The 24,245-nt window shown below is 56.9% G+C and overlaps 1 protein-coding gene across 1 annotated transcript in view; it reads left to right on the forward strand.

The window, feature by feature from the left end:
* STX18 (syntaxin 18) overlaps positions 1–24,245 on the forward strand; it is a 109,424-nt gene that overhangs the window by 73,829 nt on the left and 11,350 nt on the right. The window contains exons 2-7 of the mRNA XM_066385201.1: positions 2,475–2,542; positions 8,999–9,114; positions 11,116–11,193; positions 11,358–11,424; positions 20,593–20,708; positions 22,701–22,789. Coding sequence (XP_066241298.1) covers positions 2,475–2,542; positions 8,999–9,114; positions 11,116–11,193; positions 11,358–11,424; positions 20,593–20,708; positions 22,701–22,789 — 534 coding nt within the window. The remainder of the gene's footprint in view (positions 1–2,474; positions 2,543–8,998; positions 9,115–11,115; positions 11,194–11,357; positions 11,425–20,592; positions 20,709–22,700; positions 22,790–24,245) is intronic.

Consider the following 24,245-nt stretch of genomic DNA (forward strand, 5'->3'; position numbering starts at 1 on the left):
CCCCCCCCAGACTAGAACTAGCTAAAGACATGGGGTGGGGGCTGCTGGATCTAGCCTATGTCGTAGATTCCTTTTAAAACTTTCCTTGGACCTTTTAAAACTTTTTATGAAAAACTTTTTTGATTCCTAAAATACCTGCTTTGGATTAAGGCCCTAAGTAGGTATGCTGGAGACTGAATGTGTGTGTCCCCAGAATTCATATGTTGAGCCCAAATCTCCATTGTGATGGTACTTGGGGGTGGGACCTTAGGGAGGTGATCATGTCATGAGGGCAGAGCCCCGTGAATGGGCCTGGTGCCCTTTAAGAAGAGACTTATCCGTCAGAGGACGAGTGGATTAAAAAGCTTTGGTATATATATACTATGGAATACTACTCAGCCATAAGAAATGATGACATCGGATCATTTTACAACAACATGGATGGACCTTGATAACATTATACGGAGTGAAATAAGTAAATCAGAAAAAACTAAGAACTATATGAACCCATGCATAGATGGGACATAAAAATGAGACTCAGAGACATGAACAAGAATGTGATGGTAACAGGGAGTGGGATGGAGGGGTGGGGAGGGGGCGAGGAAGGAGAGGGAGGGGGTGGGGGGAGGGGAGGGGCACAAAGAAAACCAGATAGAAGGTGACAGAGGACGATTTGACTTTGAGTGAGGGGGGTATGCAGCATAATCAAAGGTCAAAATAATCTGGAGATGTTTTCTCGGAACATATGTACCCTGATTTATCAATGTCACTGCATTAAAATTAATAAAAATAAGATTAAAAAAAAAAGAAGAAAAGAAGAGACGTGGGAGGGGCACTCTCCCTTGATCCTGAGGATTCAGCAAGAAGGCAGCATCCCAGAACCAGGAGGAGGGCCCACGGCAGACAGTGAATCTGCCGGCACCTCGGCCCGGCCGAGATGTCCAGCCTCCGGACCTGGGAGGAAGACATGTCTGTCGTTCAGGCCACCCGGCCGGTGGCGCTTGGTCACGGCAGCCCAGCTGAGAGGAGGTGTGTCAGTTTCTCCCGGCTGCGTGCTCTCTCAGTTCTGTAGGCCAGGAGCCTGAAGTGGGACTCCAGGGACTGAGGTCAGGGCACGGGCGGGGCGGCCTTCTCTGCAGGGAGACTCAGAGGAGAGTCCGCGCCTGGCCTCCTCCAGCTGTAGAGGCGCCTTCACTCCTCGGCCCCTTCCTCTGTCCCGAAGCCGGCAGTGTTGGGCCGCGTCCTTCTCCCCTTGCGTCACTCAGCTAACTCTCTGCCACCCTCTCCCACACGTAAGGACCTTGTCATGACGTGGGGCCACCTTCCTACTCCCAGGCCAGCTGATGAGCAGCCTGATTCCAGCGCTCTTCGCTTCCCGTTGCCATGCAACAGTGTGTGCACCGGTGGCAGCAGTTAGGACTTGGACATCCTGGGTGGGGGGCATTATTATTCTGCCTCCACAGCAGGTAGAAGCCTTTTGGGACTGCAGTACCCACAGTTTGTTCAGCATTTGGTAAAAGACTTTGAGGTTCACTTTGCCCCAGCAGCTGCACCTGACAGGCTCCGAGGAAAGAGGGCCCTTTGCTGTCTGGGAGGCTGCAGTCTGGAGGGCAGTGAGCCCGTCACTAGTGCCGTCTCCACGGAGGACCCGGTGCTCACATAGGTGCATGTGTGTGGATGGGGTCTGGCTGTGCTGGAGGTGCGGAGGGGGTGCAGGGAGGAGAGGAGGGTCTCAGGGGAGGAGGGGGAGGAGGAGGAGGAGGAGGAGGAAGAGGAAGAAGAGGAGGAGGGAGACCTTGCAGTGGAGAGAAGGGGGTCAGGCGCTCCAGGGAAAGGGAGAGCCCAGAATGGGGGTGTGCGTATTGGGAAGCTGGGACTTGGAGGAGTCGGGGGGGGAACGTGGTGGGGACTTCTGCAGCTGAATTGGACACACGGTAGGTGCTGTAGGGAAGGGTTCATGATGCTAGAAACCAGCTGTCACAGACTGCACCCTCTGTAGACCTGTGTCCTTTCATCCCTCCGCGGAAGTGGGCCACGGGGAAGATGGGGTTCGCTGCGCAGGGCTGAACTGTTGCCTGAACCTTGTGATGACGTGGCTGCCTGTGTGGGCCCTTTTTACGGACTCGAAAGCCGCAGCCCGCGGGCACGTCCCCCAGCACGCTTGTCTGCAAGGTTTTAGATGCGGATGCGTGGAAAAGGAACTGGCCCTTACTGGGCGCGTGCTGCGGAGTTGCTAGACGTGCATTATTTCACGCAGTCTTGACGTTCCTTCGCTATCTTTTCTTCACAGTGTCATAGATCACAACAATCACAGGAAGAAAGAACCATTATAGAGACCAAGGCCCGGGAATGTGGGTGACTTTGACAATGTCACCCACATTAGTGATGACACTGGAGTCTGAAACCAACATTTGTAGTTTCAATTTTTTTCTAAAGTTTGTTTCATGTGATTGTAACATCTACCTAAACTGATTTTTTTCTTCTTTAAATTTTAGATTTCACACATTGGCAAACTGAGAGACTTTCTCCTGGAACACAGGAAAGACTATATTAATGCTTACGGGTGAGTGCGTCTTTCTTACCATGACTTTGCTGACTGTTCTTCTCCATACCTGTTCCCTTTGAGCTTTGAGGCTCACCTGTCACCTGATAGCTCAGAGCTGTCATGGGGAGGATCTGTTTGACAGGGGTGCCCACAGAGCAGAAGGGCTCCCAGAGTCGGGGTGGGCTCTGCGCCCCCGCCCTCGGGGCCCCCGTGTCCCCATGGCCACGCCTCCTATTCTGATGCCCCCATGCGTTGGCATCTCCGTACATACCATACACGTTGTGAGCAGCAGAGCTGAGTGGGACAGAGCTTCTCACTCAGTAAATATCAAGCAGATGAAGAGAGGCACCAACCATGTGAAGATGCCATTTGGAGAGGTGGGCTCTTGCCCCCAGGGACAGTTTTGGTTCAGTTGGTTTCTAAAACGAAAGATGGCATTTCCACCGAGGCTTCCAGAACGGCTGGTGGGGTGGCCTCCAGCGCCACACAGACAGGAGCGCGGGGCACCGCTCTCTGCGTCCTGCCCAGCCTGGCCTCGGCGGGCACCACAGGGCGCGGTCAAGCTGCCCTGTGGATTGGTGGGAGGTTGGACTGGCCCCGGGGAAGGACTGCCCAGCAGCATTTCTGAAGGAGGGTGTCTTTCTGAAACGAGTTTGCATTTCAGGTTCCTCTCACCCTCTGAGTTTTTTAAAAACCTCATCAATATATACACAATGAAAGTGTTTTGTATGAACTCTTTAACAGGGAAAATAAGTACACCTCAGGTGAATTTTAAGTACTCTCTGCTGCCTTGTCTGCTGAAACGACAAGGCAACTTTATACACTTAAGTGTATTTTAAAATATACTAAAGTCATTCTAGTGCATAGTACCAAAATTATTCTAATGCTAATACCGGAAAGAACTTCTTTTTTAAGTGCTTGGTTCAAATAGTTGATCAACACTAGATGGCAGTATAAATCTTATTTCAAAAGGTGGGTTTGGATAGCAAATACTCATGTCAGAGGCCATCAAAAGGGAAGCTACCAGCTGATTTGGAAAAGTGAGACCACATGGGTGTGACCCTGTCGTCAGTGCCTGTGTTTGGTGCCTGACTGCCAGGTTACCGGTGGGGTTGTGGAGCGCTTTCATGGGAATCAGTCAGCTTCCCTTCCGTGAAAAGGCATCCAGTTGGGCGGAGGCTGTAAATAGTCTGGTTCGAGCCACCCGCCTCAGTTAACCTATAAAAGCCCACGTCTTCCTCTCAGCCGGGGCTGGGCACACGGCAGCCGCAGCCCCAGCCAGCCCACCACCTGTGTTTGTACAGCCTGTCGGCTAAGAATAGCTTTTACATTATTAAATGGCTGGGGGAAAATAATCAGACTTTACCACGTATGAGAATTATATGAAATTCAGGTTGGAGTGTTAGCTCATAAAGTTTACTGGAGCAGCCCCACGCCCACCCATTGGTGACCATCTGTGCTGCTTTGGTGCCGCACAGCCGAGCTGAGCACTGCAGCCGGCCACGCGGCCCCGGGGCACAGCATGTGCCTCTGACCCCTAAGACAGCACCTGCAGAGCCCTGCTGGAATAATTGGGGTGCTCTTAGCCCGTTGGCTATGGGGAGACTCAGATAGGACACAAAGTTGAAATGGGTGTGGAAAGGAGAAAGCAGTGGAATCAGAGAGAGGCCGCGTCGGTGCTGTTCTGCACCCTGCCCTAGTTCTGACCTGACTGTGACAGTATCACCAGGGGCGGTTCTCACACTCCGCAGCTCAGCGCCCAGTCACTGTTCCCTGACCGCCGCGGCCGGCTCTCCGAGTCCTTTTCTCTGATGTGCCTCGGGAGAGTGGGCACTGGCTTCAGCTTTTCCCTTTGTCAGCGCTGACTGCAGCGGATGGTAGGACTGAGGATGGGGACCCTGGGGCCAGTCCCAGCCCCGCCACATACTGGCCGTGTGGCCTGAGTGTTAGGTAGAACGATAGCTCCCAAGGCTCTCCTGGTCTTAACCGATCCAATCCATCGTCCCTTTCCCCGTAACAGCCAGCACTGTGGACTAGTGTCCTCTGAGTTCCACTCCTGACCCTGTTTTGGTCCCTTTGAAAGAGCACGGGTTTGGGGGCATCACCGGAGAGCCTGGTCAACTCTGCCGAGTGCTAACTGTGGGGGCAGGCAGCTCCCAGCCTGGCCCTGGGCCTGGCTCCTCCTTTGTAGAATGTGGACAGTGTGCTTACAAGGATGAAATGTGACTGTTCTTGGCACATAGAAGTCCCTTGGTGAATGGTAACTCAATTGGAACCCCATTTGACCTAGGATGCCTTTGGGGGTGGTCATTCGAAAAAGAAAGCACCTCTGTTTCCTGCAGGGAGAGGAGGAGGGAGAGAAAGACGGTGCAGGAGTCAGGTCAGCGTGACGTGACGGAGATGGACGTGCTACCAGTTCCATCGCTGGTCAAATCTAGGGTGGCAGGCAGTGCTGTCTGCGAGGCGGCGGGGTGGCCTCGATGAGGACCCCTGAATAAAGCACACTCACTCAGCCACTGGTGCTACCGAGCGGTCACAGTTCCCAGAGCGCAGCCAGCTGGGCAGGTCCCTTTATAGCGACTGAGAGGACCAGAGCAGGACCTCTGCTGTCCGGGAGGGAGAGGAAGGAGCTGTTCTAGACAGGTGTGCATGCCCAGTTCGTCCACCAGGTTGTCAGTCAGGGAAGTCCCGCCTCATCCCGCGGCGGGGGGGGGGGGGGGGGGGGGGGGGGGGGGGAATGGGTGGAAGGGGGGCTGGGAAAGGGGGCGGGGCGTCACCCTGGGGGAGTTAGTTGGTTCACAGAGAAACCAACCCGAGGCTGGGGGAAGAAGCCTTACCCGCACCCTGTCTGCTCTGCAGACAGAGAAAGGCTGCCCTTCGCTTCTCCCAGGACGCTCTCCGACCCGAAGCCGTGGCCTGTTGAAAGCCTTTCTTTTCACCATGCGGCAGGTGCTGGCCGCAGCCTGCTGAGGCCGTTTTGGATGCAGTATGATGGTGGAATTGAAAGAGCATGTTTAGAAATATTGCCTTCGGACCATAAGGCTACGTTAGTTTGACATAATTAGGAAGCTAATTTTTTCCGTAATGTAAAGCTCAGACTTTATTGACCCATTTAACTTTTTTAATAATAACATTTTACTAGAGCAGAACAGCATCCAACCTGGGTAGCCTCTGGCTGCATCTCTTGAATGATTTCATTTAAAAATAATTTCTTCCCTTCTGGCAGTTGTGCCTCTTCTGTAATATCCTGGCCACAAAACACCCCCCACTTGGGGAAAGCTTTCTTGCTCTCTGTTGTTGTTGTTACTAAGAGAAGAACCATCCTGCCGATTCCCAGACTTAAAGGTTAATGTCTACTGAGTCCTGAAGGAACATCACCTTTTAACTGAGTAATCATTTTTATCAAATTAACCTTTAGTTCTCTTCCATTTCACTGAGCTGAAGGTTCATTAAATCAAAATATATAGCGTAGGAGGCTGTTAATCTCATCTTCTTGGAACTGGTCATTTATAGGTCTGCTCTGACCACGGACGCACTCTGACACAGCAGTGAGGGACCTCTCTTCCAGTTTGTCCCTGATCCCTTAGCCTCCGTGTCTGATGAGTTGGCTTCTGCTCGGGACCAGCACACACTCCGGTCCCCTCTGCTCACTGCTCAGTCCTCCCACAGCGATCTGATTCTGCCGGGGTGGGGCGCTGAGCATGCTGGTTCAGCCCTCTCTGTCACTTTTGGGTCTTCTGCCTCAAGTAGAGTCCGTTCTGTTAGGGTTACCATGTTAGGTCACACTAATTAAGAAAGCAAGGTGGCCCTGGCCGGTTGGCTCAGTGGTAGAGCATCGGCCTGGCGTGCAGGAGTCCCGGGTTTGATTCCTGGCCAGGGCACACGAGAGGTACCCATCTGCTTCTCCACCCCTCCCCCTCTCCTTCCTCTCTGTCTCTCTCTTCCCCTCCCGCAGCCAAGGCTTCATTGGAGCAAAATTGGCCCGGGCTCTGAGGATGGCTCCATGGCCTCTGCCTCAGGCGCTAGAATGGCCCTGGTTGCAACAGAGCAACGCCCCAGGTGGGCAGAGCATCGCCCCCTGGTGGGCATGCCGGGTGGATCCCAGTCGGGCACATGCGGGAGTCTGTCTGACTGCCTCCCCGTTTCCAACTTCAGAAAAATACAAAAAAAAAAAAAAAAAAAAAGCAAGGTGCAGGGGGGTGTTGAGTCAGAGCTAGGGCGCTGGTGCTGGACTGCCCCATGTGCTCCTGTGTCCCTCCCTCTCAGATGTGTCTGGGTTGTCCCCACGTGTGGCTGTTCCAGCCATGACCCGCAAGGTAGGGGTTTGTAGCAGGTCCTCTCTGGCTCTCCTCGGTGTGGGGTGTCTTCTGCTCTGCCTGCACCAACTGACCACTCCCAGCACAGTTCCTTGTGCCCCCTGTCTCTGTGTCATCTCCCCTGTTGTACGCCCCACTCTGTGGGCATCAGAAATGAGCCTTATTCAACTTGGAACCCCAGCCCCTGCCACAGAGCCTGACGTGGGTTGGGGTGTGTGTGATGAGTGTGTGAGTGGACTGCAAGGGTCAGCCAGCAGGCGACTGCATGGAAGGCACCGAGAAGCCTGCCTGGGCCTCCCAGGTGCTCAGCTGATGTCGGCACACCTGTGTGCTCGCCCCTGTTAGGTGTGGGAGAAACAGGAACGAGCACGATGAGGCCCCTACTTCCTGAGGCTGCGCCCTCACAGAAGGCCAGGGACGTCGGTGTGTGTAATCAGTGTGATGTGACAGGGTGGTGAGGGCTAAATGTGGCGTGCAGGGCCGTAGGGAGAGCCCCACCTGCCCACAGAGCGCCGGAGGGGGGCGCTGATGCAGAGGACCCGTGACCCCAAGCCTGGGGTCGATGCAACTCCAGATAAAAGTAATGAACCTGTTCATCTCATCAGTAATACTCTCACTGCTCATATTAATTATAACAGTCATAGCCGCAATGTCTAATACAGACAGGTGACCTACTTACCCACACGACATATGTCACACCTCTTACTCTTGCATAGCAGGTCACATTCGAGGCTGGGGTCTGAGCACAGAGGGTGGTCAGGGAGCCGCTCCACTCAGACCATCTGGGCAAAGACCCCAAGGAAGAGGGAGCCGCACGTCTGCTGCAAGAGCATCTCACTGCGATGGGGGCGAAGTGAGCTGGGGTGTGGTCAGAGGGGCAGGTCACGGGTGGGGTAGGACGGGCGGTCAGGACTTTGTATCGTGTTCTCAGCACCAGTGGGGGCTGGCGGCTGGAACTGGAGTGCTGACTGTCACCTGAGTTCCCTCCCGCTTGAGCTCCGGTGGTCATGTGTCCACTGTTATGTCCAGCGTGTTTCATTAGGCAGATAGTGTCATCCGTAACAAAGCTGCCACACCTGCCCGCATCTTACAAGACGCGCACGGTGATACAGCTTGTGCCTCGTGCTGAGAGCGAGCACCTTGCCCGGCTCCCTGAGTCTCGGGGAAACGAACTGTTTCCAAAAGCTCTTCAGCAGTGACAAGGCTGCTTGTCACCGTGGAGAACATGGCAGCCTGAAACGTCCCCGCACACGCCTCTCAGGAGCCTCTGGATAGTGCCCACGCCGTCCTGCCTGCCGCACCCGGTGTCCTGACGCGGGCGCCTCTGTCCTCGCCTGCACAGGCCTGCGTCTCTGTCCTCGCTCGCACAGGCCTGCGTGGCCGCCCCGTGCTGGGTCCAGGCCCCCGTGTGCCCCCCTCACACCCGGTGTCCTGACGCGGGCTCCTCTGTCCTCGCCTGCACAGGCCTGCGTCTCTGTCCTTGCTCGCACAGGCCTGCGTCTCTGTCCTCGCCCGCACAGGCCTGCGTCTCTGTCCTCGCCCGCACAGGCCTGCGTGGCCGCCCCGTGCTGGGTCCAGGCCCCGCGTGCCCCCCTCACACCCGGTGTCCTGGCGCGGGCTCCTCTGTCCTCGCCTGCACAGGCCTGCGTGGCCGCCCCGTGCTGGGTCCAGGCCCCCACACGCCCCCCTCCCACCCGGTGTCCTGACGCGGGCTCCTCTGTCCTCGCCTGCACGAGCCTGCGTGGCCGCCCCGTGCTGGGTCCAGGCCCCGCGTGCCCCCCTCACACCCGGTGTCCTGACGCGGGCTCCTCTGTCCTCGCCCGCACAGGCCTGCGTGGCCGCCCCGTTCTGGGTCCAGGCCCCGCATGCCCACCTCGGCGTCTGCGCGCCGGGCGGCTCCAGGTTGGTCTCCGCGGGGGCTTTCTGACCTGACAGCTCCCACGTGATGGTTCCGCCACCTGGGTCATCCTCTCTCCTCTCCCCTGGCGGGTCCCTCCTGGCCCCTCCAGCCTCCCCTGCAGTGACCCCAGCAAGGGCGCGTCCTCCCCTCGGGCCCGTCCGGACGGCGCTCTGCCTGTCCGTCCTCCCCTCGGGCCCGTCCGGACGGCGCTCTGCCTGTCCGCGCTGCCCTGTCACTCCGCCCCACCCGTCCCTGCAGCCACGTCATGTCTGACTGGGGGAGGATGACAGACGCCGAGCGGGACCAGATCGACCAGGACGCGCAGACGTTCATGCGGACCTGCTCAGAGGCGATCCAGCAGCTGCGGAACCAAGGTAAGGCGTCCTGAGAGACGCAGGCGGACACCGTGACTCCTCAGTCCTTAAGGTTGTGGTGGTGCCCCGGGTAGAGTCCCCGCGGGGGCCCTTTGAGACTGAGGCTTTACACACCCCTCCTTTCCCGGTCAGTGTGGTAGCCTAAGCTGTTAAACGTCAGGAAAGGCCACAACTGAAGTCACATAATGGGGAGGATGGAGGTAGAAAGGACGTCTCCACAAAGACCGAAAGTGTGTAAGGGGCCAGGGTCAGAGCAGACGAGTGTGTGTGTGTACACGTGTGTCGTGCGTGTGCGCCTGTGGCCTGTGTGGTACTCGTCGTGCAGTGGTCGGCGGTGCGCGGACAAGGACGGAAGAGGTGGTCTCAGCTCTGTCCCCTGCTGTAGCAGTGACTTCAGTGGCAGACACCGTGGCTAAGAGGCAGGCTCTGGGGCCATGGTGGCTGGGGCACCCTCCGCCGTTCCACCAGGCTCCAGCCGTGTGGCCTTGGGCAGGTCACTGTATTGCCCGGGCCTTGGTCTCTTCACTGTGAAAGGAGACAGTGACAGGGTGCCCAGGACCACAGCTGGCACGCCTGTGTCATCCCGCCTCCCTGCCACTGACGCGCAGCTTCCGGCGAGGCGTGGAGAGGGCTCCCCGAGGACCTGTCCTCCTGGATTCTGATTTGCTTCGGCAGACCCAAGTACACGAACAGTGTGGGGTTCAGGGTGGCCGCCCGCGGCTGAGCTTCTGACGCAGACGCCTGTTGGGGCAGCTCCCATCAGGACCCCGAAGGGCCACTTAGAGCGACGAGAGCACGATCTCCTGGGTCCCGTGCCCTCACCTGGCTCTCAGGTGAAGCAGCCCTGGGGGCACATCGGTCATGCCCCCTGCCCTAAGGGTCTGTGCTGACACGAGCTAGAAAATACAAACGAACATCAGTAAGACCGGGAATTAGCTACCAGACCCCTTTCTGGGCTCCGGGCCGTAGTCTCATCGGGAGTAAAGTGAGCATGAACACAGCAGCCTCTGGACTGGTTGGGCCATTAGCAGTGGTGTATGCAGAGTACTAGCAGGTGCCCTCACATAGTAGGTACTCAGCCTCTCAGTGAGCGGGAGCAGTCCTGCCATCCTGCCACCGTAATTCAGGGAGATGTGGCTGCTGGCAGGTGAGAGGCACCCTGTGGCTAGGAGCCAGGAGAGGTGTGACTCGTGGCCGGGACCCCTGGGCCGGGATGGCCGAGGGCGGCGGACAGACCGTCCCTGGCTGACGGTGGCGGCTGTCAGCAGCGGGAGTGTGTGGCCGCGTGTGACTGAGACTGCTGCCTGAGGCGACCTCGAGCGCTGCCCGCTGTTAGTACAAACGGGTCAGCTCTCAAGAAGTGGGCCACGCCCTGTGCTGTCAAAACCATGAGGCATGTGATTGTTGTTTTGTACAGGGTTGATCGCTCGCTCTTGTAAAGCCTGACAAATATCAATGTTTTAAAAACGTAATGTCACTTGACACCGCATTTGTTTTGTGCTTCTCTTTTTTTTTTTTTTTTTTCATTTTTCTGAAGCTGGAAACAGGGAGAGACAGACAGACAGACTCCCGCATGCGCCCGACCGGGATCCACCCGGCACACCCACCAGGGGCGGTGCTCTGCCCCCCAGGGGGCGATGCTCTGCCCATCCTGGGCGTCGCCATATTGCGACCAGAGCCACTCTAGCGCCTGAGGCAGAGGCCACAGAGCCATCCCCAGCGCCCGGGCCATCTTTGCTCCAATGGAGCCTTGGCTGCGGGAGGGGAAGAGAGAGACAGAGAGGAAAGCGCGGCGGAGGGGTGGAGAAGCAAATGGGCGCTTCTCCTATGTGCCCTGGCCGGGAATCGAACCCGGGTCCTCCGCACGCTAGGCCGACGCTCTACCGCTGAGCCAACCGGCCAGGGCGTGATTCTCTTTTTAAAAATACTTGTGGTCAAGAACTGCTGTCGGGGAGCGGCCGACCGGCATGGAGCCCTGAGCGCTGTCCTTCTGTCTTGCAGCCCACAAGGACACGCACTCCCAGCAAGTGAAGGAGCATCGCACCGCCGTGCTGGACTTCGTCGAAGATTACTTAAAAAGTATCTCATTTTAGCTTACACGTCAAATGGGGCGTTTCGCAATAGATGAGATGCACGGTTTAGCTTTGCCAGCCGAAGACCGTAGCATCTCATTCTGTGTAACGAGCCCTTTGCCTGGGGAGCAGCTTTGAGTGGTCTGTGTTCTGGTGTCTTCCCTGTAACAGGAGTATGTAAACTCTACTCAGAGCAGAGAGCCATCCGCGTGAAGCGACTGGTGGATAAGAAGAGACTGTAAGTATTGTCCCTGCCGGGGTCCCTCAGTCACTCTCAGGAACGCTGCCGCTCGTGAGCACGCCCGCGCCGGCCTGCGCTCACGCAGTCTGCTGCTTCCCTCACTCGGGGCGGGGGCTGCGGCCCTGGAAGTCAGGCTCCTGGTCCAGAATCCACGCCCTTCCCCGTGGTCTTGTCTTTGTAGACAAGGCTGGCGCCCTGTCAGCCGTGTTGCCCGGGCCTCTGTGACCCCCACACTCCCCGCCCCCCGCTGCCTCCTACAGTGTGTCCCTGAGGGAAGAGCCAAGCACAGCGGGCAGTGCCCCCGCCAGGCCTCCCTCAGGCTCTGTGCCATGCTCCTCCCTCCCGTGAGCATACCGTCCCCTCCGGACCCGCCCCATTCAGTGCAGGTGAGCTCGGGCAGCTCTGGTGGGTCTGGTGACTTGCCCGAGGCCACACAGCCAGGCTCACTGGGTTTCCACGGCCTCTGTCTACCTCCCCGCTGTCCTCCGTGCCAGCTCTGGGACACGGGGCCTGGCCCTCCCTGCCGGGCTCCGTGCCAGCTCTGGGACACGGGGCCTGGCCCTCCCCGCTGTCCTCCGTGCCAGCTCTGGGACACGGGGCCTGGCCCTCCCCGCTGTCCTCCGTGCCAGCTCTGGGACACGGGGCCTGGCCCTCCCCGCTGTCCTCCGTGCCAGCTCTGGAACACGGGGCCTGGCCCTCCCAGCTGTCCACCAGGCTGCGTGTGGATCCTAATGAACATGGGGTGCGGGTCCAAGTCCAGTTCTTGGTCACTTCTAACTTTGGAAAGACTTTAGGGTGTTTTTTTTTTTGTTTTTTTTTTCATTTTTCTGAAGCTGGAAACAGGGAGGCAGTCAGACAGACTCCCGCATGTGCCCGACCGGGATCCACCCGGCATGCCCACCAGGGGGCGATGTTCTGCCCCTCTGGGGCGGCGCTCTGTTGCATCCAGAGCCACTCTAGCGCCTGAGGCAGAGGCCACAGAGCCATCCCCAGCGCCCGGGCCATCTTTGCTCCAATGGAGCCTCCACTGCGGGAGGGGAAGAGAGAGACAGAGAGGAAGGAGAGGGGGAGGGGTGGAGAAGCAGATGGGTGCTTCTCCTGTGTGCCCTGGCTGGGAATCGAACCCGGGACTTCTGCACACCAGGCCGATGCTCTACCACTGAGCCAACAGGCCAGGGCCGACTTTAGGGTGATCTTTCAGAAGATAACAGTACATACTGTTTGGGGACAAATTTTCTGCTTTCTTGCTGTGTCGGGGTCTCAGCAGCACCCTCAGGTCTGGTGACTGATTTCTAGGAGGACCGGTAGGACTCAGCCTGCTCCTGGCCGAGACCCACTGCAGGGTGCACGGCCGGGGTGGGCGGCCGCAGCGAGGGGAGGAGGCGCACGGGTGCAGAGGGCCCAGGGGCACGCCGCCAGTCCCCTCCAGTGCCGCCCCACAGGAAGTGCCTGTGACAACAGGTGGGAAGTGGCGCTCACCAGGTAGCTCTTCAGAGACTCACGGCTCAGGGACTTGGTTGGAGCTGGCTGGGTAAGCACCTGCTACCTGGCACGCACCAGAACTCCAGCCTCATGGAAGGAAGGTGGGCGTGTGGCATAAGCCACGCTGTTGGCACAACAGTTCCGCACAGTGAGCCCCTCTCGTCAGGGAGGCAGGAGCCGAGTGCCCGGGCACCAGCCAAGGCCTAAGCCGCAGGCAGGCCCTGCTCAGGAGAGCCGTCGCAGGTCTGCTGAGTTAACTGTCTTCTGCACACAGTGAGACAGACTTGAAGTCGCACATGCCAACCCGTAGACGTTTGTGCAGGAGAGTAAGTAGGGAGTCAGGCCGCCATCAGCAGGAACTGCGGGTACACAAGGCCCCGAGAGCACAGGCAGGGAGACGGCCCTCACGGAGCTCGCGTCAGGCTGGGTTGCCATGTACAGATGGAAGATCAGCCGGCTTACTCCGGGTAGGTCATAATTAGCGAGGCCAGCACCAAGTCCAGAGGGAGGATGGAACTGTCAAGTAGCACAGCCTAGTGCCTGAGAGCTCAGACTCTGCGCCAGACAGCCTGTGTTCAGATCCTGGCTCTGCCACTTGCAAGCTGTGTGACTTTGGGAAGCTTGCTTAACTTCTCTGTGCCTTAGTTTTCCTCCTTGTGTAAAATGGGAAAATTCATGATACCTACCTTGTTGGGTATTGTGAGAACAAAATGCGTCAGCATAGGCCAACCAGTGGTGAGCAGCTGCTGTGTGTTAATGTGCTCTCATCCACTGTTCAGTGTTTGTCATGGGTCAGACAGTGTGTTCATTTATTTCATTTAACCCTCACACCACCGTAATTAGTGTCCTCAGAGGACCTGGGCCACTGGCCCGGCATCACTCAGCTGGGCTAAGGTCTGAACCGCACGCAGGGCGGTCAGGCGGATTTCCCGAGCCTTCAGCCTGGTGGTGGCTGTCGGAAGAACAGTGTCTGGGAAAGTGACCCGAGAGGAAGAGAGCCGTGCGGGCCTGAGGAGGGGACAGGCAGAGGAGGGGCAGGCAGAGGAGGGGCAGGCAGAGGAGGGGCAGGCAGAGGGTCTGAGTCCTGGAGGAGAAGGTTCGCCTCCAATGTGTGATTTACTGTCGAGATGATGTGGTCGCTGGGTCCACCCACCAGAGGGAGAGGTGTCTGTCTCTGCTTCCTGACCCCAGCCAGGCGGACCCTGACACCGTAGCCTAAACAGATGACCCAGGTAAAGTAGGAAGAGGCTTTTGCTGCTGCCTCCGCAGTCCCTGAGTCTCAGCAGAGGTGTTCACAAATTAAACTCGGTCCGATGGGAATTGTTCCCGTTTAGACAGTGAAGCATGCCTCGCCCCCTGCCTGCCGGCTGCCCTGTGCCGGATACCTTGAGCACAGGACCCTGAGGAGACGCTGCCCTTCCCGATGCAGTCCACCCCCTTCTCGTCCTTTCCTCATCTCGCTCCTGGATGCGTCTGCCGAAGCAGGCGCACAGTGCTAGCCCTCTGCTCCCCTGTCCCACAAAGCAGGCGCACAGTGCTAGCCCTCTGCCCCCCTGTCCCACAAAGCAGACTCCACAGCACGGCGTTCGAGGCCCCTGGCCATGGGGCCGCAGCCTGTGTGTGTGTGGTTGGTCTCCTTGGCTGGATGCTCTGGCCATACCCGGGTGCGTGGTGTTCTACGGGGCCTCGTGCCTTGCAGCTCTGAGGCCGCAGTCCTGGCTGCCTTCTCTGCCCAGAGCACCCCTCACATGTCTGTCCTCTGCCCGTCTTCCCATCCGTCAGCCGACAGGCACCCCTTCCTCCTCCCAGCCCCGCCGAGACGTGGCCTGCGCTCAGACTTCTGCTCCCGCGCAGGTCCCCGCACAGTGTCCTTCGCGGTCTGGCGCCCCGGTCTGCGGACCCCGCCCACTGCGGACCCCGCCCACTGGGGACCCCTGCTCACTGGGGACCCCTGCTCACTGCGGGCCCCTGCTCACTGGGGAGCCCGCCCACTGCGGACCCCGCCCACTGCGGACTGCTGGTGGATGAATGACACACCTGAAGATAATTTGACTGTAAATGGAGTTTGTTCGTGGTCAAGTTGGATTGGTGGGTTATTTTTGTTATTTTGATTTGGTTGGAGATGATTTTTGGTAAAAATCGCTCTTATAAAATGGATTTGAGAAACACAGGTGCCTGGGTTTTGTGGCATTGTTGCTACTGTTGTGTCTGTTTGGTTCAAAGTGAAAGAAAAGGGTGTTTGTTCAGGAAGGAGCCGTCTGATGCTCACAGTAGAGGAGAAGAGGTGTTCTGTGCTGGTATTTGTTTCACAGAGGGTATTGCCACCCGAATCTGCCAGACCAGAGGGTTCTCGTTCCAGGCGGGTGCACATGTCCTGCTCGTTAGTCGGTAGTCTCAGCTGCTGTGTGCTTCCATGGAAGGACACTCGGTGGTTAAGTGGGACGCGCTCTGTGCACCCTCGGCTGTGCCCTGTGTGACAGTGGCCCCTGCTGCTCGCTGCCTCACGCTAGACCTCAGGGGCGGTGACAGCTGTTCTTTCTCCTGCTACAAGACTGTGAGTCCTTTGAAGGCAGGGCCACCGTGTCTTTTGTCTCTGTGGTGCCAGCACCTGCCAGGGTGGTGCCCGTGAGCAGTTCTGAATGGGGGAGGGATGGGCACAGCTGTGCGTCCCTGCCCCTCGGGTCCGCAGAGCAAGAGCTTCGAATTGGGAAGGCTGTGGGCTGGGGTTGGGCACAACCTTGGCACAGATGGCCTTGTCATCCCAGAGGGATGAAATAATGACCCTTACCTTCCTGACCGTGGGAAAACACTAACATTTTGGTTATGCTTTAGGTAGAAATAGCCATCAGATGTCCTCCTGGGTACACACTCTGATTAAAAAACCATCTGAATGAATCAGGAACATTCCCCTTTCCAGAAAGTAATCAGGTTGTGTGTCACTGGCTTCCTTTCTCTTGGGGACTGGGTCTAAGGTAGCAACCTAGAAATCGGAATTAACCTCTGGTAGTCTTGTCTGCTGCTGCAGAGGGTTTTTTCTGCAAGGGCCTAATAAATTATACAGCAGTCCAGGGACAGAGCCAAACCTGGAACGCTGGGCCTTTCTCCAGACAGCTGTTCCCATCTGTCGAGTTGTGGGTTGTGCTGTCCTGCGTCTCCCACGGCAACCGTGCTTTCACTCTGCTGGTGTTCATTCCGACGTGCCGCCTGCACTGTGACAGAGATGTGCTTAGAGTGGCACCTTGGGCTCGAGAGATTGAGCAGGATAAGACTCTGGTCTGAAAGATGGTGGTTTCTCCTGGCACTGGGTGGGCATGGCACAGCAGCGGGCAGCAGAGGGGAGTGTGAGGCGGCCTCACTGCCCCGGCTGACTCGGTCGGTGTGGCATACACGAGTGCATCCGACGGTGAGTTCTAGAGCAGGGGTCTCCAGACTTTTTACACAGGGGGCCAGTTCACTGTTTCTCAGACCATTGTTTCTCTGCCAAATACAGTGGTCCTCTCACTGACCACCAATGAAAGAGGTGCCCCTTCCGGAAGTGCAGTGGGGGCTGGATAAATGGCCTCAGGGGGCCGCAGCAGTTTGGGGACGCCTGTTCTAGAGGATGGTGAGACTGTCCTAGGTGTTCCGAGGAAAGCCCAGTGACCTAAGTCAGTGCCACTCTGAAAACGGTTTCTGGGGTCCAGCAAGGTGAGGGGTGCTGGAGTGCGGGGTCCCCGAGCCCTTGCAGGGCCTGCCTGTGTCTTCCACGAGGCCCCCTGCTCCCTGTGTGGGCTCTGCTCCCAAGACACCCGGCAAAGCCACTCCAGAAAACGCTGCATCATCCCACGGCCAGGCCTGTGACCTCGAGTTTCTCACTCCTGAAGGTAGCACAAAAGATCAAAGTGTTGCCTGACCAGGCGGTGGCGCAGTGGATAGAGCATCGAACTGGGATGTGGAAGACCCAGGTTCAAGACCCCGAGGTCGCCAGCTTGAGCGCAGGCTCATCTGGTTTGAGCAAAAGCTCACCGGCTTGAGCCCAAGGTCGCTGAGCTTGAGCAAGGGGTTACTCGGTCTGCTGAAGGCCCGCGGTCAAGGCACATATGAGAAAGCAATCAATGAACAACTAAGGTGTTGCAACACGCAACGAAAAACTAATGATTGATGCTTCTCATCTCTCCGTTCCTGTCTGTCTGCCCCTGTCTATCCCTCTCTCTGTCTCTGTAAAAAAGAAAAAAAAAAAAAAAGATCAAAGTGTTGCCGCATTCCGTTTTTCTGTTTTAAAGAACAAAAGACTAGTGCTCTTGCCACATGCATTCTCACTCCTCATTCAGTCCCTGGGAAGGGTTCCCTTCTGTCACTGTCTCTGTGTCCGCCCTGGCGCCCCAGCTCGATGGCAGCGGGGGAGGGAGCCGTCCCCCGCCTCGGGGCCCACAGCCCCAGCCCAGGGTCTGAGACACCGGAGAGCTCAGTCGGCAGAGCTTGTCAGAGACGGAGACGGTCGTGATGGTGAAGATGGTGAAGATGAAGGGAGAAACAAGTGATACTGGGTTTATAGCAGTGGATTTCTTTATTAAAATTCAGCTCTACTGAGGTGTAATTGACCAGGACTGTGAGCTGCTCAGAGCACGCCGTGGCAACGCAATGCTCACACACATTGTGGAAGGGTCCCTGCCAGCTGGTGAGCCCACCATGGCCTCACGTGTCTGTCCTTTCCTGCGTGTGAGAAGTTTAAGTTCTCTCTCAGCAGACGGCAGTCATCTGACGGGTGCTGTCAGCTGTGTTCACCGTGGTTTACATCTGATCCTTAGACCTTCATCTCAGCCTCCGCCCCTTTTCCCACCCTGATGTCTCTTCCACGACCCACAGCGGGGGTCTTCCTCGTCGCCTAGAAGAGGGGTCAGCAACTGTGGCCCGGGAGCCAGGGCCAGCCCTTTGTCTCTGTACAACCCTCAAGCTAAGCATGGTTCCTATATCTTTAAAGGCTTTTTAAACAAAAGAAAAAAGAGTATGACACAGAAGTCATATGTGGTCTGTAAAGCCTAAGATACAAACCATCAGGCGCTTTACAGGTGTGCTGAGGGGGCCGTCCAGGCTACAGGACTCTGCCCCGGTGTCTGCCACTGTCGGACTGCGGTCCAGGGCAGTACGCCGTAGGCCAAAGGTGACCCTCCCTGGGGTTGAGTGACAGCAGGACCACTCCACACCCTGTTCAGGGGCTGCGTCCCCGGTGTCAGTGCCGGATTGCTGTTCATGTTCTCAGAGTTTCCTCTTCGTGTCTGCACGTGTCAGAGCAGCCAGCTCGGGGACAGCTCCTTAGTCCGGTTCTGGTTCCGGTTCCGGTTCCGGTTCAGGCCTCGCTCTCTGAGCAGCACTGGCTTGAAACCCTCTAGGACACAGTCCGGAGACCTCTGTGCACAGGTGCACAGCTGGTGGTGCAGGTGCTCAGGGTGGTGAGAGACCGGCCCTGCTCCCTGGTCGTGCGTGCATGGAGCCACTTCCGAAATGGCCGTGCTGACCTGTTGCATGTCCAGCGTCTCTCCCTCCCCCCAGAGCCTTCACTGGAGCATGAAAGAGGTGCCGAACCTGGCACGTGAGTCACTGCTCTCTAATATTTGTATAGGGCTGTGTTCCAGGTTTGCAAAGAACTCTCCCACGTAGTTCCCTGTTTCAAACTGAAAAATCTGTTTCTCGCCCTCTTTTCTGTCTCCTTCTGCTCTTTTAAACTTTTAACCAGAATCCCAAGGATTCTCAGACAAGGGATGTGGAAACCACCGATGGCCAGCTGGGGACCGTGCTGGTTGCAGCTGTGACGGGCTCCGGCCTCAGTGAGAGGAGCTCGTCTAAATAAGTCACAGGGCGTAAACTGTTCTTTCTGACAACTTTTTATTCTCAAATTGCCTTCACCTAGATAATTTGTAATTTCCCTGAGGGATTTCAGTAGACAGTCTGTGTATAATTAGATCTGTTTTTATCACTTAAAAAAAAAAAAGCACGGAACTTTGTCTAAGTCTGCTGCACTGCGGTCTTTTGTTCATTTTAAATTGAAAATGGGCACATCGCATACACGCAGAGTGACAGATGTCAAAGGAGTCCTTTATTTAAGCCAGTTAAGGCCCTGGCCAGTTGGCTCAGTGGTAGAGTGTCGGCCTGGAGTGCAGGAGCCCCAGGTTCAATTCCCGGCCAAGGCACACAGGAGAAACGCCCATCTGCTTCTCCACCCCTCCCCCTCTCCTTCCTCTCTGTCTCTCTCTTCCCCTCCCGCAGCCAAGGCTCCACTGGAGCAAAGTTGGCCCGGGCACTGAGGATGGCTCTGTGGCCTCTGCCTCAGGCGCTAGAATGGCTCTGGATGCAACAGAGCGACGCCCCAGATGGGCAGAGCATCGCCCCCTGGTGAGCGAGCCGGGTGGATCCTGGTCGGGCGCATGCGGGAGTCTGTTTGACTGCCTCCCGTCTCCAGCTTCAGAAAAGTACAAAAAAAACCCAAAAAGCCAGTTAAGCCCCTCCCCTTGGTGAGCAGCCCTGGCACAGGGAGAGCAGGTGCGCAGTGGCGGGGGGCGCTTCCCGGGCAGGGCAGGGTCACCCGCGCTGAGGAGCCCGACACCCCGGGGAGCGTGGCTGGGGAGGTGGTGGCGGGCTGTGTGGAGAGGGATTGATCACCCTGGGTGCTACAGGAGGGGGATGGGAGCCAGGATGAGCCCCGAGGGGCTGGATTGTAATGGAAGGTGCTGGTGTGAACTCACGGCCTGCCGTTCACATGATCAATGTAGAAATGTGGTTGTACATGTGTGTGTGTGTACTGGTGTGTGGATGCACACGCACGGTTTCTGGTGCTGCCCGCTGAGAGGGCCTGGACCCAGTGACTCCCCGTGACAGTAAGCACGTGTAGCATTCAGGTCCCGGCTTCTGAGTGGCAATTTCAGCAGTCAGGAATCAGGGCTCCTTGGAGAAACAGACGAGTCAAACTGAGCCTGGAACATCGTGTACCAGAAAGCAGGCAGGGCTCCGAGAACGGCGGGGATGTGCAGAAAGGGCACCCGCCATTGTGCAGCGGCTTCTGGGGCCACGCCGGGGACACTGAGGGCCTCGGGATCAGTGGTCGTAGCCGATCATAACCCACCGAACAGAACAGGACCTCGTGCGTCCATCCAGGTAGAAATAAGTAAATGAGCAGATTGAAAGCTTGAAGTGGATAGTTCCATAGTGTCAAAGCATCCCCTCCCCCAGCCCTCGTTAATTACAGAAGGGGAGAGCGTAACTGTGATGGTGGAACCTGGCAGGCACCCCCTTAATCAGGCGGTCGCCGTGAAATCACACACAGCCTGGGAGGATGCGAGAAGAATGTGAATAGAATATCACTCCTTGTAATGCCAGAGACGCCTGACCTGAATCCAGCCACAAGCAGAGGTCACATTCACATTGAGGGTGTCTTAGCAAATAGCTGGCACGTGATTGTGGATCAAGGTCACGAAACTCGAGGAAGGCTGAAGAGCTGCCCCAAACCTGAGGGGACCGAGAGAAGTGACAGATAGACGCAGAAAGTGACTCTGAGCGGGCCCTGTTGTTATAAAGGACGTTGGCAGGGCTGGCCGAAGCAGGACGGGTGTGGGGAGGGCACAGGACGAGCACGCGGGGTCCGGGGGACTCCCTGCTGTCAGAGTGGAATCTGCTGCCTCAGTGACCGCTGTGGTTGCTGATTGTTCTTAGATCCAAGCTGGAGCCGGAAGCCAATGCCAGGACAGGAGAGTCCGTGTCTCCCGAGAAAGCATCCCAGGGTCCCGAGGAAGACTCCGAGGAAGGCCCTGTCCCCGAAGACGACCCAGGTGTGAATGCCCGCTCAGTCTTGCCTTGCCTCTCTTCCTGAGCCCTGCTGGCAGGAGCTCAAAGCAGAACGGTGCTCTGCATCACAGTGTCCGTGCACCGCCGGCCCGCAGCCACACCAGGTGTCTGCTGGCATCCACCCGCATGGGCCCAGCATGGGCGGCACGGTGCCGTCATGCCCGCGAGAACACAGTCACCGAGGTTCTCGGCAGAGCTGTGGTTGTGTAATAACCTGATAACTGGGTCTCACAGTGGGACATCTTACAATTTAAAAGAATGATGCAGGTGGGTGTGGACCCACACAGGACCATCCCCAAGCACATGTTAAGTCACAGAGAGCAAGTTTTACAACCACGTGAAACCACCACACACGAAACTCCTGTCTGGGTTGGGGTGCGGGAGGCAGGAGCCGCACACCTGAGTGTGCTCAGGTCGGCCCGTGAGAGTGCGTCAGAGCACGCACGTCACTTCTGGGGAGGACGGGCTCGGGGCGCTGCATTCTGCACCCTGTGTGTATGTGATTTTATACAGTGGGATGCGCATACGTTCTGCAGTCTTCCAGAGTAGAGGGAGGCGTGTATGTGAGTGCGTGTTGTGAAGTAGAACACGTGGGAAGACGGTCTGGAAGGTGCCCGTGGGTTTGTCCCCTGGCTGGAGACGGTGCAGGACCAACACTGCACAGGCCCCCTCCACCCCCCGCACACGCGTGCAGACATGCACACTCGCCAGCACACAGGCCCCCTCCACCCCCGCACACGCACGCAGACATGCACACTCGCCAGCACACAGGCCCCCTCCACACGCATGCAGACATGCACACTCGCCAGCACACAGGCCCCCTCCACACACATGCAGACATGCACACTCGCCAGCACACAGGCCCCCTCCACACGCATGCAGACATGCACACTCGCCAGCACACAGGCCCCCACACACACACATGCAGACATGCACACTCGCCAGCACACAGGCCCCCTCCACCCCCCGCACACGCATGCAGACATGCACACTCGCCAGCACACAGGCCCCCTCCACCCCCCGCACACGCGTGCAGACATGCACACTCGCCAGCACACAGGCCCCCTCCACCCCCCGCACACGCATGCAGACATGCACACTCGCCAGCACACAGGCCCCCTCCACCCCCCGCACACGCGTGCAGACATGCACACTCGCCAGCACACAGGCCCCCTCCACCCCCCGCACACACGTGCAGACATGCACACTCGCCAGCACACAGGCCCCTCCACCCCCCCGCACACACATGCAGACATGCACACTCGCCAGCATACAGGCCCCCTCCACCCCCGCACACACATGCAGACATGCACACTCGCCAGCACACAGGCCCCCTCCACCCCCCGCACACACATGCAGACATGCACACTCGCCAGCACACAGGCCCCCTCCACCCCCGCACACACATGCAGACATGCACACTCGCCAGCACACAGGCCCCCTCCACCCCCCGCACACACACGCAGACATGCACACTCGCCAGCACACAGGCCCCCTCCACCCCCCGCACACGCACGCAGACATGCACACTCGCCAGCACACAGGTCCCCTCCACCCCCCGCACACACATGCAGACATGCACACTCGCCGGCACACAGGCCCCCTCCACACGCATGCAGACATGCACACTCGCCAGCACACAGGCCCCCTGCACACACATGCAGACATGCACACTCGCCAGCACACAGGCCCCCTCCACCCCCCGCACACGCACGCAGACATGCACACTCGCCAGCACACAGGCCCCCTCCACCCCCCGCACACGCACGCAGACATGCACACTCGCCGGCACGCAGGTCCAAGCCGTGTGGAGGAATCGTGCGGCCGTGTCTGAATACCGGCCAGCAGGTAACCAGATCCGGACAGACTGGGAGGCGCCGTTCCCTCCCGTGTTCTTAGGATGTCTGCATCCCCCGCCAGCCTGTTCTAAGATAAATACTCTGCCTTCTATTTATGTTTAATTGTTTTTTTAACAGAAAAGGTCCTGCCCGAAAAACCACCCGAGTTTGGAACCTGGGGCGCTGGCGAGAGCGAAGATGAGCTGTCCCCCGAGGAGATACAGATGGTAACGCTGTCCTCTGCGGACGCTTGTTTCCGGCTGCTTTTAGTGAGGACGTTTCACTGAGGGAGGTCAGCCTGAGAGCCCTGGGCTGGTTTTCAGACTCTTTGAGAAATTATGAGGAAATAGTTTAGTGTGCCCACTAGATTTCCTAATTCTTAGCATGCTTTTCATATATTTTTAAACTGGCTTGATTGGGGCGGTACTGGCTGACAAAACTACACAGGTTTCAGGCTCCCAGCTCCACAGCACGTCTTCTGTACACGGTACTGTGCGTTCACCCCCAAATCAAGTCTCCTTCCATCACCGTCTGTACCCCTCTACCCTCCTCCACCCATCACCACACTGTCGTCTGTGTCCATGAGCATTTTCTCTGATTTTTTTCTTTTTTTGCTCAATCCACCCCGCCCTCCCGCCTCCCCTCCCCCGACAGCTGTCAGTCTTCCCCTGTTCATGTTTGTCGTTATTGTGTTTGTTAGTTCATGTTCATCAGGCTCCACATATGAGTGGGTCGTGTGGTCCTTGTCTCTCTCTGCCTGGCTTACTTCACTCAGCCCAATGCTCTCAGGTCCGTCCACGCTCTCACAAAGGGTAGATTTCCTTCTCTTCTATGGCTGAGTAGTATTCCATTGTGTACACGTACCACGGCTTTTTACCCACTCGTGTACCGATGGGCACTTGGGCTGCTTCCGGATCTTGGTTATTGTAAATAACGCTGCAATGCCCAGAGGGGGGCGCACATGCTTCTGAATTTGTGTTTTGGGTTTCTTTGGGTATGTTCCCTAGAAGTACCCAAAGATAGCTAGGTTAAAAACAGTTCTCATCTTAATACTTTGAGGTAACTCCATACCGCACCACCTGCGTCCCCACCACACCCTCCCCAGCACTGGCTGTTCGTTGATCTGTGGATGAGTGCCATTCTGACAGGGGTGACGTGATATCTCATTGTGGTTTTAATTTGCATTTCTCAGATGGTTAGTGACATTGAGCATCTTTTCATATCCGTTGGCTATCTGTATGTCCTCTTTGGAGAAGTATCTATTTAATCCTTTGCCCACTTACAAATTGGATTGTTTGGGGGGCTTTTTGGTGTTGAGTTGTATAAGTTCTTTATAAATTGTGGATATTAACTCCTTATCAGATGTGTCATTGGCAAATATGCTCTCCCATTCAGTGGGCCGTCTTTTCACTTTGTTGGTGGTTTCCTTTGCTGAGCACAAGCTTTTTAGTTTCATGTGGTCCCGTTTGCTTATTTTTCCTTTCGTTTCCCTTGCCTGAGGAGATAGATCAGAAGAACCATTGTGACCAGAAATGGGCCTGTGTTCTCATCCAAAACTTTTATGGTTTCATATCTTTTAAATTTGCAGTAGCATAATTAGAGAAGGAATTGCTTTGTAATAATAATTTGACGAATATTAGATATCTTTTCAGCAGCAATAAAATCTCTTCAAGACTAAATGGT

This window comes from Saccopteryx leptura, chromosome 5, assembly GCF_036850995.1.
Source record: "Saccopteryx leptura isolate mSacLep1 chromosome 5, mSacLep1_pri_phased_curated, whole genome shotgun sequence".
NCBI classification, from domain to species: Eukaryota; Metazoa; Chordata; class Mammalia; order Chiroptera; family Emballonuridae; genus Saccopteryx; species Saccopteryx leptura.